At 46.4% G+C, this 12,996-nt stretch overlaps 1 protein-coding gene across 1 annotated transcript in view; it reads left to right on the forward strand.

Moving 5' to 3' along the window:
- SORL1 (sortilin related receptor 1) overlaps window positions 1-12,996 on the forward strand; it is a 173,050-nt gene that overhangs the window by 38,427 nt on the left and 121,627 nt on the right. Inside the window, exon 6 of the mRNA XM_047876687.1 lies at window positions 2,319-2,499. Coding sequence (XP_047732643.1) covers window positions 2,319-2,499 — 181 coding nt within the window. The remainder of the gene's footprint in view (window positions 1-2,318; window positions 2,500-12,996) is intronic.

Genomic DNA, 12,996 nt, shown 5'->3' on the forward strand with positions numbered 1-12,996 from the left:
CAGGAAGACCAATGATCTATGTAATCCAGAGCTGGAGACGGGCAAGACAGGACAGTGGGAGGGCTATGGGGGAGGGACTCAGAGGTTCCCGGTAGAGCATCACTAACGGGTGGTCCGTGAGGCCGGGTGAGGCCAGGTGACCGCGCTCACAGATGGGAGCAAGCCTCTGCATTTTCATTCCAGTGAGGGCAAAGAGAAACGGAAGTAGTGGAAGGCAAAGGAGCGGAAGCTTGTCGGTGGCCTGGCTTTCGGAAACGGGAGGTCCAAGCATGGATTGTGAAAGAGAATTGGGAGAAGAGTCCCGGCTCTTTCTATCTCTAGATACTGCCTGCTGCTTTTGTTTAGGAAAGAATAATAGAGGTGAGCTCTGTCTCAAAATAATCTGAGTCGAGGTCCCTTCCTCTCTGCCTTTTTAAAAATATCTAGCAGCTTTGTTTTACTTTGCATATCCTCTGGGGTAGAGGAAGTACTTTAATCAGTACTTCTAATTGTGGAAAAGCAGAGAACACGCCACAGCACCCCACACATACGCACCCGGAGCAGAGCGTCTGATGCTCCCACATTGGGACCAAGGCTGCTGGCTTCTCCAGTGCCCTGCTGAGACTCTGGATTGTGGGGCCAAAGTCAAGTCTTCTGTTTTTTCTCTTGCGTATCTCCTCTTTCCTCCCTTCCTCCTCCCTGCTTGCTTGCTTGCTTGCTTGCTTGCTTGCTTGCTTTCTTTCTTTTTTTTAACATTTGTTTATTTTTGAGACAGAGCACGAACGGGGGAGGGTCAGAGAGAGAGGGAGACACAGAATCGGAAACAGGCTCCAGGCTCTGAGCAGTCAGCACAGAGCCTGACGCGGGGCTCGAACCCACGGACCTGAGCCGTGACCTGAGCTGAAGTCGGACGCTTAACCGACTGAGCCACCCAGGCACCCCTGTTTCTTTCTTTCTTGGAGCACATACTCTTGACAGTTCGTCTCTGAAGGAAGTCTATATCAGAGACTTCATTATCCTGAGAGCCATTGTGAATATGGCCCTGTGCAAAGACAGGTACAGAAGCGAGTCCTGCCTTTCCTTGGCCATCACTGCGTCCTCCCTGTGAAGCTCTCGTCCCGGTTCTTCTAGTTATTTCCCCCACATGTTGAATGGTCTGCCTGGCCTGGGGTCTTGGGAGAGTTAGGAAACCTGGGGCAGATTCATCGTCCTTCCAGCTGTTGTTTGGGGCCTTATTTGGGGTGGGGGGGGACCCCGGTTCAGAGATTCTTCTCGAGGGAGTTTGATCTAGTCAGCGTTACAGTTTTTAAATAGCCTTTGTACCGTGGTCCACAGGTTGCATGCAGCAAGGTTCAGGTCAGCTGGGAGCCCTGTAGGACAAAAAGAACTCTAAGACGTGGCCTTTAAAGCATCTGTACTTTCTCTAGGAGGCTCAGACATGTTATGGTGAACAATAGATTACAGTGAATAAAAGGCACCACTGTGAGTAAGCACCACTGTGTCAAGTCACGAGAGTGATTCCAAAATCCACCCACCCAAAGCAGCTTTGTACCTTTGTTTGAAACTCAGATAAAATTCATATGAAAGGCTTGAAATTAAACACTGCGCAGATACATTGCCTGGGTTGGGAGAAGGGTGGAGAGCTTTGGGGGGAGGGCTTCCTGGAAGAGGTGCCTTGAACTTGACCTCAGAAGATGAATAGGATTTCGAAGTGCAGATCAGAGTGTGTGCAGGGAGCATCCCTGCAGAGGGGTGCTCTGTTGACAGAGCACGGGGAGTGGGGGAGCAATGAGCTCTGTGTTTCTGAAGGACCTCGGCGAGATCAGTACGCGTGGGAAAGAGTTTGTGAAGGACCCTCACGGAACGTGACTTTGCACTGGTTGGATGATTCCCGATTGCATGGACGGGTGACAACAGCACAGGATGGACAGAAACAGAAAGGGCAGGGTCCGTTAGCAAGGCTAGACTCACTGGTTGCTCATGTGGTTTCTTCTAGAGCTGTTCTTCTGAGCACGTACCGTCCTGGGGACACACAGTCTTTCATTCTCTGGGGTTCATAACTTGGGGCCAGAAACTCACTGACAGCCTCAAGCAGTCCATTGCTTATCGATTCCAAAATAGCCCGCCTTTTACTTTTTCTTGTTTTCATTCTTCTCAAGCATGGCCAAGGCTTGCCTGGAACCAAACCCAGGGCGCCTTAAAGAGAGCCGTGAAAAACTTGACAAAAGAGTATCCTGGGTAGACCCCACCCTCATGCCCTTCAACTCCCGTTGGCTGTCTGCACAGAAGAACCTCCATTTCTCCAATGGGGATGGTAGCAACTGCTCTTTTTCCTCTAGGGGTGTTGATCCCTATGACAAGCCGAACACCATCTACGTCGAGCGGCACGAGCCCTCTGGCTACTCCACGGTGTTCCGCAGTACAGACTTCTTCCAGTCCCGGGAGAACCAGGAAGTGATCCTGGAGGAAGTGAGAGACTTTCAGCTCCGGGACAAGTACATGTTTGCTACCAAGGTGGTGGTAAGTTGAAGGCACTAAGGAATAAAGTTTCTTTGAGTTTCCTTTCTGAGGTTGGGCATGCTGTGGTCCAGCAGGTGAGTTTACGCAAGCAGGGGCTGGATTGGGGCGCCCACGGGAGCTCGACTGAGGGGCACTGGACGTAGATGAACCTTCCCGTGGGGCTTGGACGGTCCCGGGAGGTTGGAGGAGGTGGAGACGCTTAGACAACCACGCAGGGTGTCTGTGGGGCCTTGGAATTTGTCTCCTGGTAGCAAAGCCTCCTTGTGAAACACGTGCTTGTTTGATGGGGCTCCTGGGTGGCTCGGTCGGTAAAGCATCCGACTTAGGCTCAGGTCATGATCTCGCGGTTCATGACTTCAAGCTCCGCGTCGGGCTCTGTGCTGACAGCTCAGAGCCTGGAGCCTGCTTCGGATTCTGTGTCTCCCACTCTCTGCCCCTCCCACACTCACATTCTGTCTCTCTCTTTCTCTCTCTCTCCCAAAAATAAACAGTTAGAAAATTAAAAAAAAAAAAACAACACAAACCTAAACACACGTTTCTTTGACATCCCAATTAAAAGAACACAGAAAGGAGAGGTGGGGCTCATTGGTGATTTTCTTTCATCTCGCTGCCTGATTCCTTTCACATTAGGGTGATGTCTTTGGGAATTCTGGACACATGTTAATTTCCATGGCTAATAGAATGTGTAGTCACTGGCTAGTGGGAGTTAATGCTCGAAGAAAATCAGTGATTAAGCTTCCAGCTGTCAGTAAGTAGCTTAACTTCTCAGCCTTTGGGAAAATCGTCCCCTTGATTTGATGTGTTGGATGGAGCCAGATGCTGGAATGGGGGGCTTGCTCATTTAAACGCAGAGTTGATTATTTAACAGGGCTTGCTTTGCCGCTGTGTCAAATTGTAGGTTGCAACCGTACTGCCCTTGTGTAAAGGAAGAACCTGCCTTGCCCCAGAGCAGGCTGGGCTGCTCTTTCTGGAGTACAATAAGTTTATTTTCTCAATGGCGGCCATTCCCTCCTTGACCTCAGGCTCTGACCATGGCCGCTGGCAGGCACTTTCCTTTACATCACACTTGACCTTAGGGACTAAGATCAGGTGTAATATTTTCCTCCAGGTTCTCACTTACTTGTATGATCGGTAGCTGGCCAGGCAGAAGCAGGCCACCCCACCTTGGGAGGACTTCGGGGTGGAGAGACGACTTCCCCTTCAAGGAAAGCAGAGAGTAAAGGTTGCGGTGAGAAGATGTGGGGGGCTAGAGGCAAGAAAGAGTCCCCATTACCTACTTTGCAAAATGGTTTTATTTTTATGTTTTTAAACACTGACTCATTTTTTTGAGAGACAGAGACAGTGCAAGCAGGGGAGGGACAGAGAGAGAGGGAGACACAGAATCCAAGGCAGGCTCCAGGCTCTGAGCTGTCAGCACAGAGCCCGACGTGGGGCTCGAACTCACAGAGTGTGAGATCATGACCTGAGCCAAAGTCGGATGCTTAACTGACTGAGCCACCCAGTCGCCCCTGCAAAACCACTAAAATTATGGCAGTTTTTCTTCTGTCAAGCTGTTTGCATTGGGTCATTTGTTGGTCCTTCCTTTCCTGCCTTGCCTGTCACTTTCTCTCACACACGCACAGTGGCCACTCGGCAGGCACCCTTGGATTGTCTTGGGCAGAGGTGTGGTGAGGGGAGCTCAGGGTGAGAAACCAGGCCTGAGAACTGATTCCTTGTGACGTGTTCTTGGCTCTCCTGAGGTCCCGGATTGTTCCCAGTCTTTCAGGGCTCCTGGATCTTTCCTGTGTGAGTTCCTTGGGCCTGAATTTATTTATAGGATTTTAATTTCCTTCTATTGACCGGATGGGGGCTGAAGTGGAGCGCTCTTTTACGTCCCTCTCACCCCTATTATTTCTGGATCTCACACCCAAGAGCTGAAGTTATATCCCAGCTGGAACTTTCTGTGCCCTCCACGCGGACCTAACGACTATGTCTGTTCTCTCTCGACATAGCTGCTTTGCAGACTGCTGGCAGCAAGTTTATTGTTAGTCCTGGCCAGTGGTCAGATGAGAGGCCGTGTCTGTTTTGTTCATCACTGATGTAGTACCCAGCATGCTGCTCGGTGCTTGATCCAGAGCAAGCGTACAATAGTTGAATGAATGCCATCTTTGCCTGTCTAGTTTAGAAAGCATAGGCCAGTAGATTATTTTTGGTGGGGTCGGGGATGTTAAATGATCGGTATTTTCATTGTCAACTCTCAGCTCTCTGCATGGCTTGATGGTGAGCCACCAGGTTCCAAGGTCAGTGGTGTTTGCTCGAGGCTCTAGGTCAGAGGCAGATGAGGTCGGCCACCCCATGGAAGCGTTTCTCAAATGGCGGTCTTAGGAGCACGCACAGCACCGTCACACAGGGGCACGTATTCCAAATGCAGATGGCAGGATCCAAATGCATTATTTTCTGAGCATTCCTAGGCTGCCGAAGAATCTCCAACATTCGAGAAGCTCTTCCCTGAGGCCTTCTGTCTGCAGATGCTTTCGATAATAGTCCATTCTGTTGTCCAAGGAACATTGCAGATTGGATGGGTTGATGAGGGAAGAAACACAACTGGCAGTGGATGATAAAATGAGTGTTTTCTTCCTTTGAATTCCTTCCTTCTTATTACATTAGACTGTTGAGCCATGAGGATAAACAACATTGGACTTGGTTGGATAACCCTATCAGTGGGAGTGTTGAGGTCTGCAAGTATAACTTCTTATCTGGGGCGTACTTAGCACTCGGGCTGCCTGGGTGTGGGGAATTCTGAGTGACCTTAATATTAAATTGATTCAAATCAAATCACGGAGCTAATTGGAAAACCACAGAAAATTGGTCTTGGATGATTAACTCTCTTGCTTTTCTCCAGTACCATGAATGATTACAATTCTCTGCCAGTTAGCTTTTTAGAACACGTGGGGACAGCCGTCTGGATTCTGGACTGAAGCTGGTATCTGACTCTTCAGCATCCCCTGGTGCCCTGTTGGCCTGGATCTTACGTCATATGTGCTTTTGGTCTGATGCCCTTTGATGTATGTATTTTTATAGTTTACGTATTTATTTTTTTTTTTTTTCATTTATTTTTGAGAGAGACAGAGACAGTGTGAGCAGGGGAGGGGCAGAGAGAGAGGGAGAGAGAGAAAATCCCAAGCAGGCTCTGTGCTGTCAGCGCAGAGCCCGATGTGGGGTTCCAGCTCAGGAAACCGTGAGATGGTGAGCTGAGCTGAAACCAAGAGTCAGACGCTTAACCGACTGAGCCACCCAGGTGCCCCTCCTTTCATATCTTTTTTAACCTAAGTTTAATTTTTATTCCTTGTTTTTTGGCGCAAAGTTCACTTACTTGTCTTCATAGTCCACCTCACAATGATAGGCCGTTAAAGCAGCATCGAGATACTTCTGCAAACCAACTTTGGTTTGTTAACTTGGCAATCTGTAGCTGTTAGGTTCTTGCCGGTAGATATCAACAGTTGCCAGAATGTCGGAGGTGGGTGACAGCTAGCTGCTCCTCTGTAGGTTCACCACCAGCTTACCATGGTCCAAGCCAGGTTCAGACCTTTCTGGCACAAATGTGTATCAGTAAGCAAAGACCCACTCTGTATGGGCTTGATGGTATTTCCTCTGTTCTTACAGGTGATGCAGACACAATGTTCTAGAGCAGGGATTGGCAAACTATGGCCCTTCCCTTGTTTTTGTCAATAAAGTTTTATTGAAACAGCTATTTCATTTGCCCCCATGTTGTCTGTCACTGCTTTCATGTTACAGTGGCAGAATTGAATAGTTGCATGGAGGCAGGATGGCATACAAAGTCTAAAATATTTCTCTATGGATCTTTACAGAAAACCGACCCTTGTTGTGGAGGCAAGATTCTGTTACCCTTTGAGTTGGCATCAGGCAACTGGAATCCTCTAGCTTGATAAGTCCTAGGCATTACCCCTAAAAGTTTAGGTTACGGGCCTCCTTAAATTGTTATGTCTTGTTCATGCCAACGTATATATCTTTAGGATATTATCACCAATTCAAATATCTTGCATGCTGCTGATCTCCCAAGACAGCTCATTTGTACTTTTGCTATTCTGACCAACCAACCGCTAATTTCACTATTGAAAACCAGTTTCTAATGCTCATTATGCTAATTTAAAGTCTCTAAGGATGATAGAGATGATGAGAAAACTTAGGAATTGTCTCAGGATTGTGGGCTTCTCTATGAGAAGTTAGCTGACCATAGTTGCGGCGTGAATTTTAGGATGACTGTCCAAAACCAAGCTATCGACAAATTATTTTAATCATTTAAACATTACTTCAGTGCGCGTAAACATAACGCTAGGTATAAGCACTTAATGCTTATAACTTAAGCGCGGCAGTAAAACCCAAACACATTTACAGATTGTAAATAAAACTATAATACCAAGAAGTTTAAAATTAATTTTTTATAACACCTTTATTGAGATATAATTCTATGCCATAAAATTCCCCCTTTTAAAATGTACAGGTTGTCAGTATATTCACAAGGCTGGGTAATGCTTATTGTTACCTGATTCCAGAACAGTTTCATCACCCTCTTACCCCCATTCTATTCTCCTTGCCTCCCAGCCTCTGGCAGCCACATATCTATTTCCTGCCTTATAGAATTGCCTGTTCTGAACTTTTTTTTTTTTTTAATTTTTTACATTTATTTATTTTTGAGAGACAGAGTGAGAGTGGAGGAGGGGCAGAGAGAAGGAGACACAGAATCCGAAACAGGCTCCAGGCTCTGAGCAAGCGTTCAGCACAGAGCCCGATGCGGGGCTCGAACCCACGAACCGTGAGATCACGACCTGAGCCGAAGTCAGACACTTAACCGACTGAGCCACCCAGGCACCCGAGCTTTTTTTTTTAAGTTTTATTTTGTTTATTTGAGAGAGACAGCGCGAGTGGGGGAGGGTGGAGAACTCCGACCAGGTTCCCTGGAAAGCCTGAAGCTCGAATTCATGAAACCAAGAGTCGGGTGCATAATTGACTGAGCCACTGGGTGCCCCGCCTCTTCTGGACATTTTGTGTAAAGAGAATCTTATCCTATGTGATCTTCGGTAACTGTTTTCTTTCCTAGTATAATATTGTCAGATTTCATCTGGGTTTATTGAGGATGATCAGAATTCATGTGTTTTTAGGTTCATTGCCAGTTCAAATCTCTTGTTGAGCCCCTCTGGGGATTTTTTTTTCTTGTGAGTTATTGTACTTTTCCACTCAAGAATTTCCATTTATATAATTTCTATATCTTTATGGATATTCTTTCTTTGGTGAGATAGTGTTCTCATACTTTCCTTTAAGTTTTGTGACATGGTTCCCTTTAATTTAAAAAAAAAATTTAATATAATTTATTATCAAATTGGCTTACATACAACACCCGGTGCTCATCCCAACAAGTGCCCTCCTCCATGCCCATCACCCACTTTCCCCTCTCCCCTACCCCACATCAACCCTCAAGTTTGTTCTCAGTATCCAAGAATCTCTTATGATTTGCCTCCCTCCCTCTCTGTTTGAAACTATTTTTCCCCCTTCCCCTCCCCCATGGCCCTCTGTTAAGTTTCTCAAGATCCACATATGAGTGAAGACATATGGTATCTGTTTTTCTCTGAATGACTTATTTCACTTAGCATAATACCCTTCAGTTCCATCCACCTTGTTGCAAATGGCACGATTTCATTCTTATTGCCAAGTAGTATTCCATGGTATATATTAACCACATCTTCTTTATCCATTTGCCGGTTAATGGACATTTAGGCTCTTTCCATCATTTGGCTATTGTTGAGAGTGCTGCTATAAACATTGGGGTACAAGTGCCCCTATGCGTCAGCACTCCTGTATCCCTTGGGTAAATTCCTAGCAGTGAAAAAATTTTTTTTTAAGTTTATGTATTTTTGAGAGAAAGGCAGAGCGAGCAGGGGAGGGGCAGAGAGAGAGGGTGAGAGAGAATCCCAAGCAGGCTTCACATTGTCAGCATGGAGCCCAATGCAGGACTTGAGCTCATGAACCTGTGTCGAAACCTGTGTCGGATGCTGAACTGAGCCACCCACGTGCCCCTCCTTTCATTTTTTTGAACTTATTTATAATAAGGATTTAAATTTTTGTCTCTAAATCCAATATCTGGCCTTCCTCAGGAATGGTTTTCACTGACTGTTGTGTGTGTGTATGTGTGTGTGTGTGTGTGTGTGTGTGTGTGTGTGTGTGTGTGTGTATGGGCCATACTTTGCTATTTGCTTATCTTGTCATTTTTTTGGTTGAAAGTAAGACATTTTAGATGATATAATGTGGCAGCCCCTCAAGGCAGGATTTTTTTGTTGTTGCCTTTTGCTATTGTTATTCTTGCCTATCTTTGTTTTGTTTGTGAGTTCCCTGCATTCATTTTGTAGTGTTTGTATTTTTCATTGTGGAGGTCTATGAAATGTTTGACAGTTAGGCTTAGCGATCTGCTAATGATTGAATAGAGATTTTTTTTAATGTTTATTTATTTTTGAGAGAGAGATAACGAGCAGGGGAGGGGCAGAGAGAGAGAGAGAGAGAGAGGGAGAGAGAGAATTCCAAGCAGGCTCAGCACTGTCAGCACTGTCAGTGCAGGGCTCGAACTCACCAACTGTGAAATCGTTACCTGAGCCGAAATCAAGAGTCGGACACATAACCAGCTGAGCCACTCAGGTGCCGCTAGAGATTTTCTTAAATTCTTTGAACTTTCTGGTAGCTTTTGCCAAGGGCCTCTGAGCGTGGGTTGGGGGCCTGATTTCAGTGCCATCTACAACTCTGCCTTAGCCTTCGGTTCCTGTTCCTGTAGAGCCCAGGGTTACCAGCCAGCCGCGAGAGATCAGGCCCTTTTCGCTTCAACCCTCATCATACTCACAGCTCGCAGATGCGTGTGTGTGTGTGTGTGAACTCGTAGATGCCCCGGGGTATTTCACACCTTATCAGAGCCTCTTACAGGCATCTGCTTCCCCCGTTTTTCCTTCCACGCTTTTTAGTTAGCCTTTCGGTAGCTCCGAGTGGTCATGCTTCTCCAGCAGCTGTGATGTTAAACCTTTGCCAGTTGTCACTGTGTTCCGTAAATGACCTGGCTGTAGGTGTGTTTGTGCGGCGAGCGGAGTCAGGTGATATGAACAGAAAGCCCGGGGATGCAGTTTTGAAGCAAGCCATGGGAGTACTCTGTGCGTCTGTGCTCTCCGGGGACCGCTAGGCTGCTGGTTTTCACAGTTAGGTTTCCACGGCTACCACAGAGAGAGAAGGGGACGGGACTGAGGCCACGAAGTCGTCTCTGTCGCTGTGCTTCAGTCACGCTTCTTGAGTAAGTGCCCCTTGTGTTTTGGTGAGCCTTTATTTAATTTTTAGAACTCTGAGAAAGTTGACGTGGAGAACTTTCTGTCAGCGTTCCTGCTGCCTTTCAGACACGAGCGGAGTTTGACAGTTCTTCCTCTGACATGCCGGACGTGCTTCTGGTGAATATTAGCTTCGTGAAACTTTTTGTAATTGTGGGCGTGTTCAAACGTGCACGAAAGAACAGTTTATACCGATAGGATCTCCTCCGCAGGTGCCGTCATTCGGCCTTAGTATTATTTATATTTTTGCGATGTTTGCTTTATTACATTTGCTAATCTCTTTTCGTGGGTGTCTTGGAATATTTTATTTTATTTTATTTTATTTAAAAAAATTTTTTTTTCAACGTTTTTATTTATTTTTGGGACAGAGAGAGACAGAGCATGAACGGGGGAGGGGCAGAGAGAGAGGGAGACACAGAATCGGAAACAGGCTCCAGGCTCCGAGCCATCAGCCCAGAGCCCGACGCGGGGCTCGAACTCCCGGACCGCGAGATTGTGACCTGGTGAAGTCGGACGCTTAACCGACTGCGCCACCCAGGCGCCCCTGTCTTGGAATATTTTAAAGCAAATCTTAAATATATGTATAAAATATATATAAACTCTTATCTGTAAATATTTCAGGATAAACAACATTAACGTGGACGATGATGTTTCCCTGAAACTTTGTTACTGCTCCGAAGGAGAAGGTGGCCGTAAATGCTGTAGCCCGAGAGCTTCTGAATTGGTGTTCACCATGTGCCTTGGGGTCCCTCATTCTCTGGCCACTTTTCTCTGTGAAACTTTGAATTGAATAGCTCACTGTGACATCCTTTGGCCTTTACTCAGCAAGAATGCATCATTTATTTAGATCTTTTCTTGCTCTTTTCTCCTTGATGTCTCATTTCCTTTTTTTGCTTTTTTTTTTAATGTTTATTCATTTTTGAGAGAGAGAGAGAGAGAGAGAGAGAGAGAGAGAGAGAACAAGTGGGGGAGGAGCAGAAAGAGAGGGAGATACAGAACCCGAAGCAGGCTGCAGGCTCTGAGCTGTCAGCACAGAGCCCGACGCGGGGCTCGAACCCGCAAACCACGAGATCATGACCTGAGCCAACGTCGGACGCTTAACCGACTGAGCTGCTGAGGCACCCCTCCTTTTTTTGCTCTTGACCTAATCTCAGACATGAATGCAAGTGCGCCCTCTGAAATTCAGATTCTTCAGATACACATTTATTTTTCCTTGTCAGAATGAAAACACTAAGTGAAAAAATATCATAAATTCTCAGACCCTATAATATTGGCAATAAATTGACACATTTAAGCAACCCCGGATGCTGGTGAAAGTGTTTGTGTTGGGAGATGCATTAACTGTGGGCTTTTCAGGAAGGCTATTTCTTCTGTCAAAAATGAAAATTTTGACCTAGGAGCTTTAAGAATGGCATCCTACATATATTCTTATGTGGTTCTGAAAAAGGGAATATATACAAGGATAGTCACCGAAAAGTACTTCTGGAGATAACACCAGTGCCCGCGTTAAATGGAAGATGTCTAAGAGCCTCTGTTAACGAAAAAAAGTTGAATTGCATAACAGTATTTCTATCACAATCTCCTTTGTATATAGAAAATAAAATTGCATGTATCCAGTTTGCATTGTGTTTGGATACTGGTAACAGACTAGAAATGAAAGTGGCTTAATGAAGACAGAGGCTTGCTTCTTTTTCTCGCATCAGTGCTGCCTCGAGGTTGGCAATCTAGGGCTGGTATGTCGGTGCCCTGCTGTCATGGGGGACCCAGCCCTCTCTCTTCCTTTTCCACCAACCTGCCTAATGATTTCCATTCTCAAGGTTCCCTCTTGGTCTGAGACATCTGTAGTAGCCTTTAAATCTTTGTGGGAGTTAGGAAGAGTGAGGACAGGTAGAAAGGCCAAAATAGGACCCCTTCCAGCTGATTCCATCCCTTTCAGCAGCCTTCCGAGAAACCCAATACCACATTTCTGTTTATACCCATCGATTAGCACACAGTCACATGGCCACATGAGATTACGCAAAAGGCAGAGAACCCTAGTGGTTTATTTGGGGTGGCAGTCAAGGTCCTGGTGCTCAGGAGAAAGGAATCATGGGTGTTGGGTAAGTGTAGCCGGGTCTGTCACTATATAAATATGCTTTCAGGCATGATGGCACAGAATACCTCTGTGAGCACCCATGAGAGCCCGTTACCACTGGGTACCCTGGGGAGCAGAGTAGGAGGAGAGAGTGAGGGGAGGGAGAGCGTCTGCATTTTACCTTATATCCGGCTGTACTGTTGGATATTTCTTTCTCAGGAGCACATTTTACTTCTACAATTGTGGTAAAGAGAAACTCAACAACCACAGAAACCCATGGTTCACTAAGGAAAGTATTAGATCATCTATCTGATAATCCATAGTGTGCCACAGTTTCATTGTTAATGTGTTTCTTGGTGGCAGGAAAGTATTACGGTAACTCCTTAAGAGGACCTGAGGAGCAAGCCGGAATGTCCAGGCTTAGGAATCATTATGGTCCCAGAAGGAAGTGGGACAGATGTGTTTTGAGGTTTCTTGTGACCTTTGTATTCTGTGACTTACTGCATGTATGGAGTAAGACTGGGCTTGGTATGAATTCTCAATTCTGCTGACCAACAGCGCGCATTAAGAACGCTTACCAACATTTATTTATTTTTGGGACAGAGAGAGACAGAACATGAACGGGGGAGGGGCAGAGAGAGAGGGAGACACAGAAACGGAAACAGGTTCCAGGCTCTGAGCCATCAGCCCAGAGCCTGACGCGGGGCTCGAACTCACGGACCGCGAGATCGTGACCTGGCTGAAGTCGGACGCTTAACTGACGCTTACCGGGGGCACCTGGGTGGCCCAGTTGGTTAAGCATCTGACTTCAGCTCAGGTCATGATCTCTTGGCATGGGTTCGAGCCCCGCGTCGAGCTCTGTGCTGACGGCTCAGAGCCTGGAGCCTGTTTCAGATTCTGTGTCTCCCTCTCTCTCTGCCCCTCTCCCACTCGCTCTCTGTCTCCCTCTCTCTCAAAATTAAATAAACATTAAAAAAAAAAAAAGAATGCTTACCTGATGATGGGTCCTGGTGTCACTGAGAAAAGTGGCTCCTTTCTAAGGTATAACCACAGGAGGAAGTAGTAAAACAT

Source organism: Prionailurus viverrinus, chromosome D1 (genome assembly GCF_022837055.1).
Source record: "Prionailurus viverrinus isolate Anna chromosome D1, UM_Priviv_1.0, whole genome shotgun sequence".
Lineage (NCBI taxonomy): Eukaryota > Metazoa > Chordata > Mammalia > Carnivora > Felidae > Prionailurus > Prionailurus viverrinus.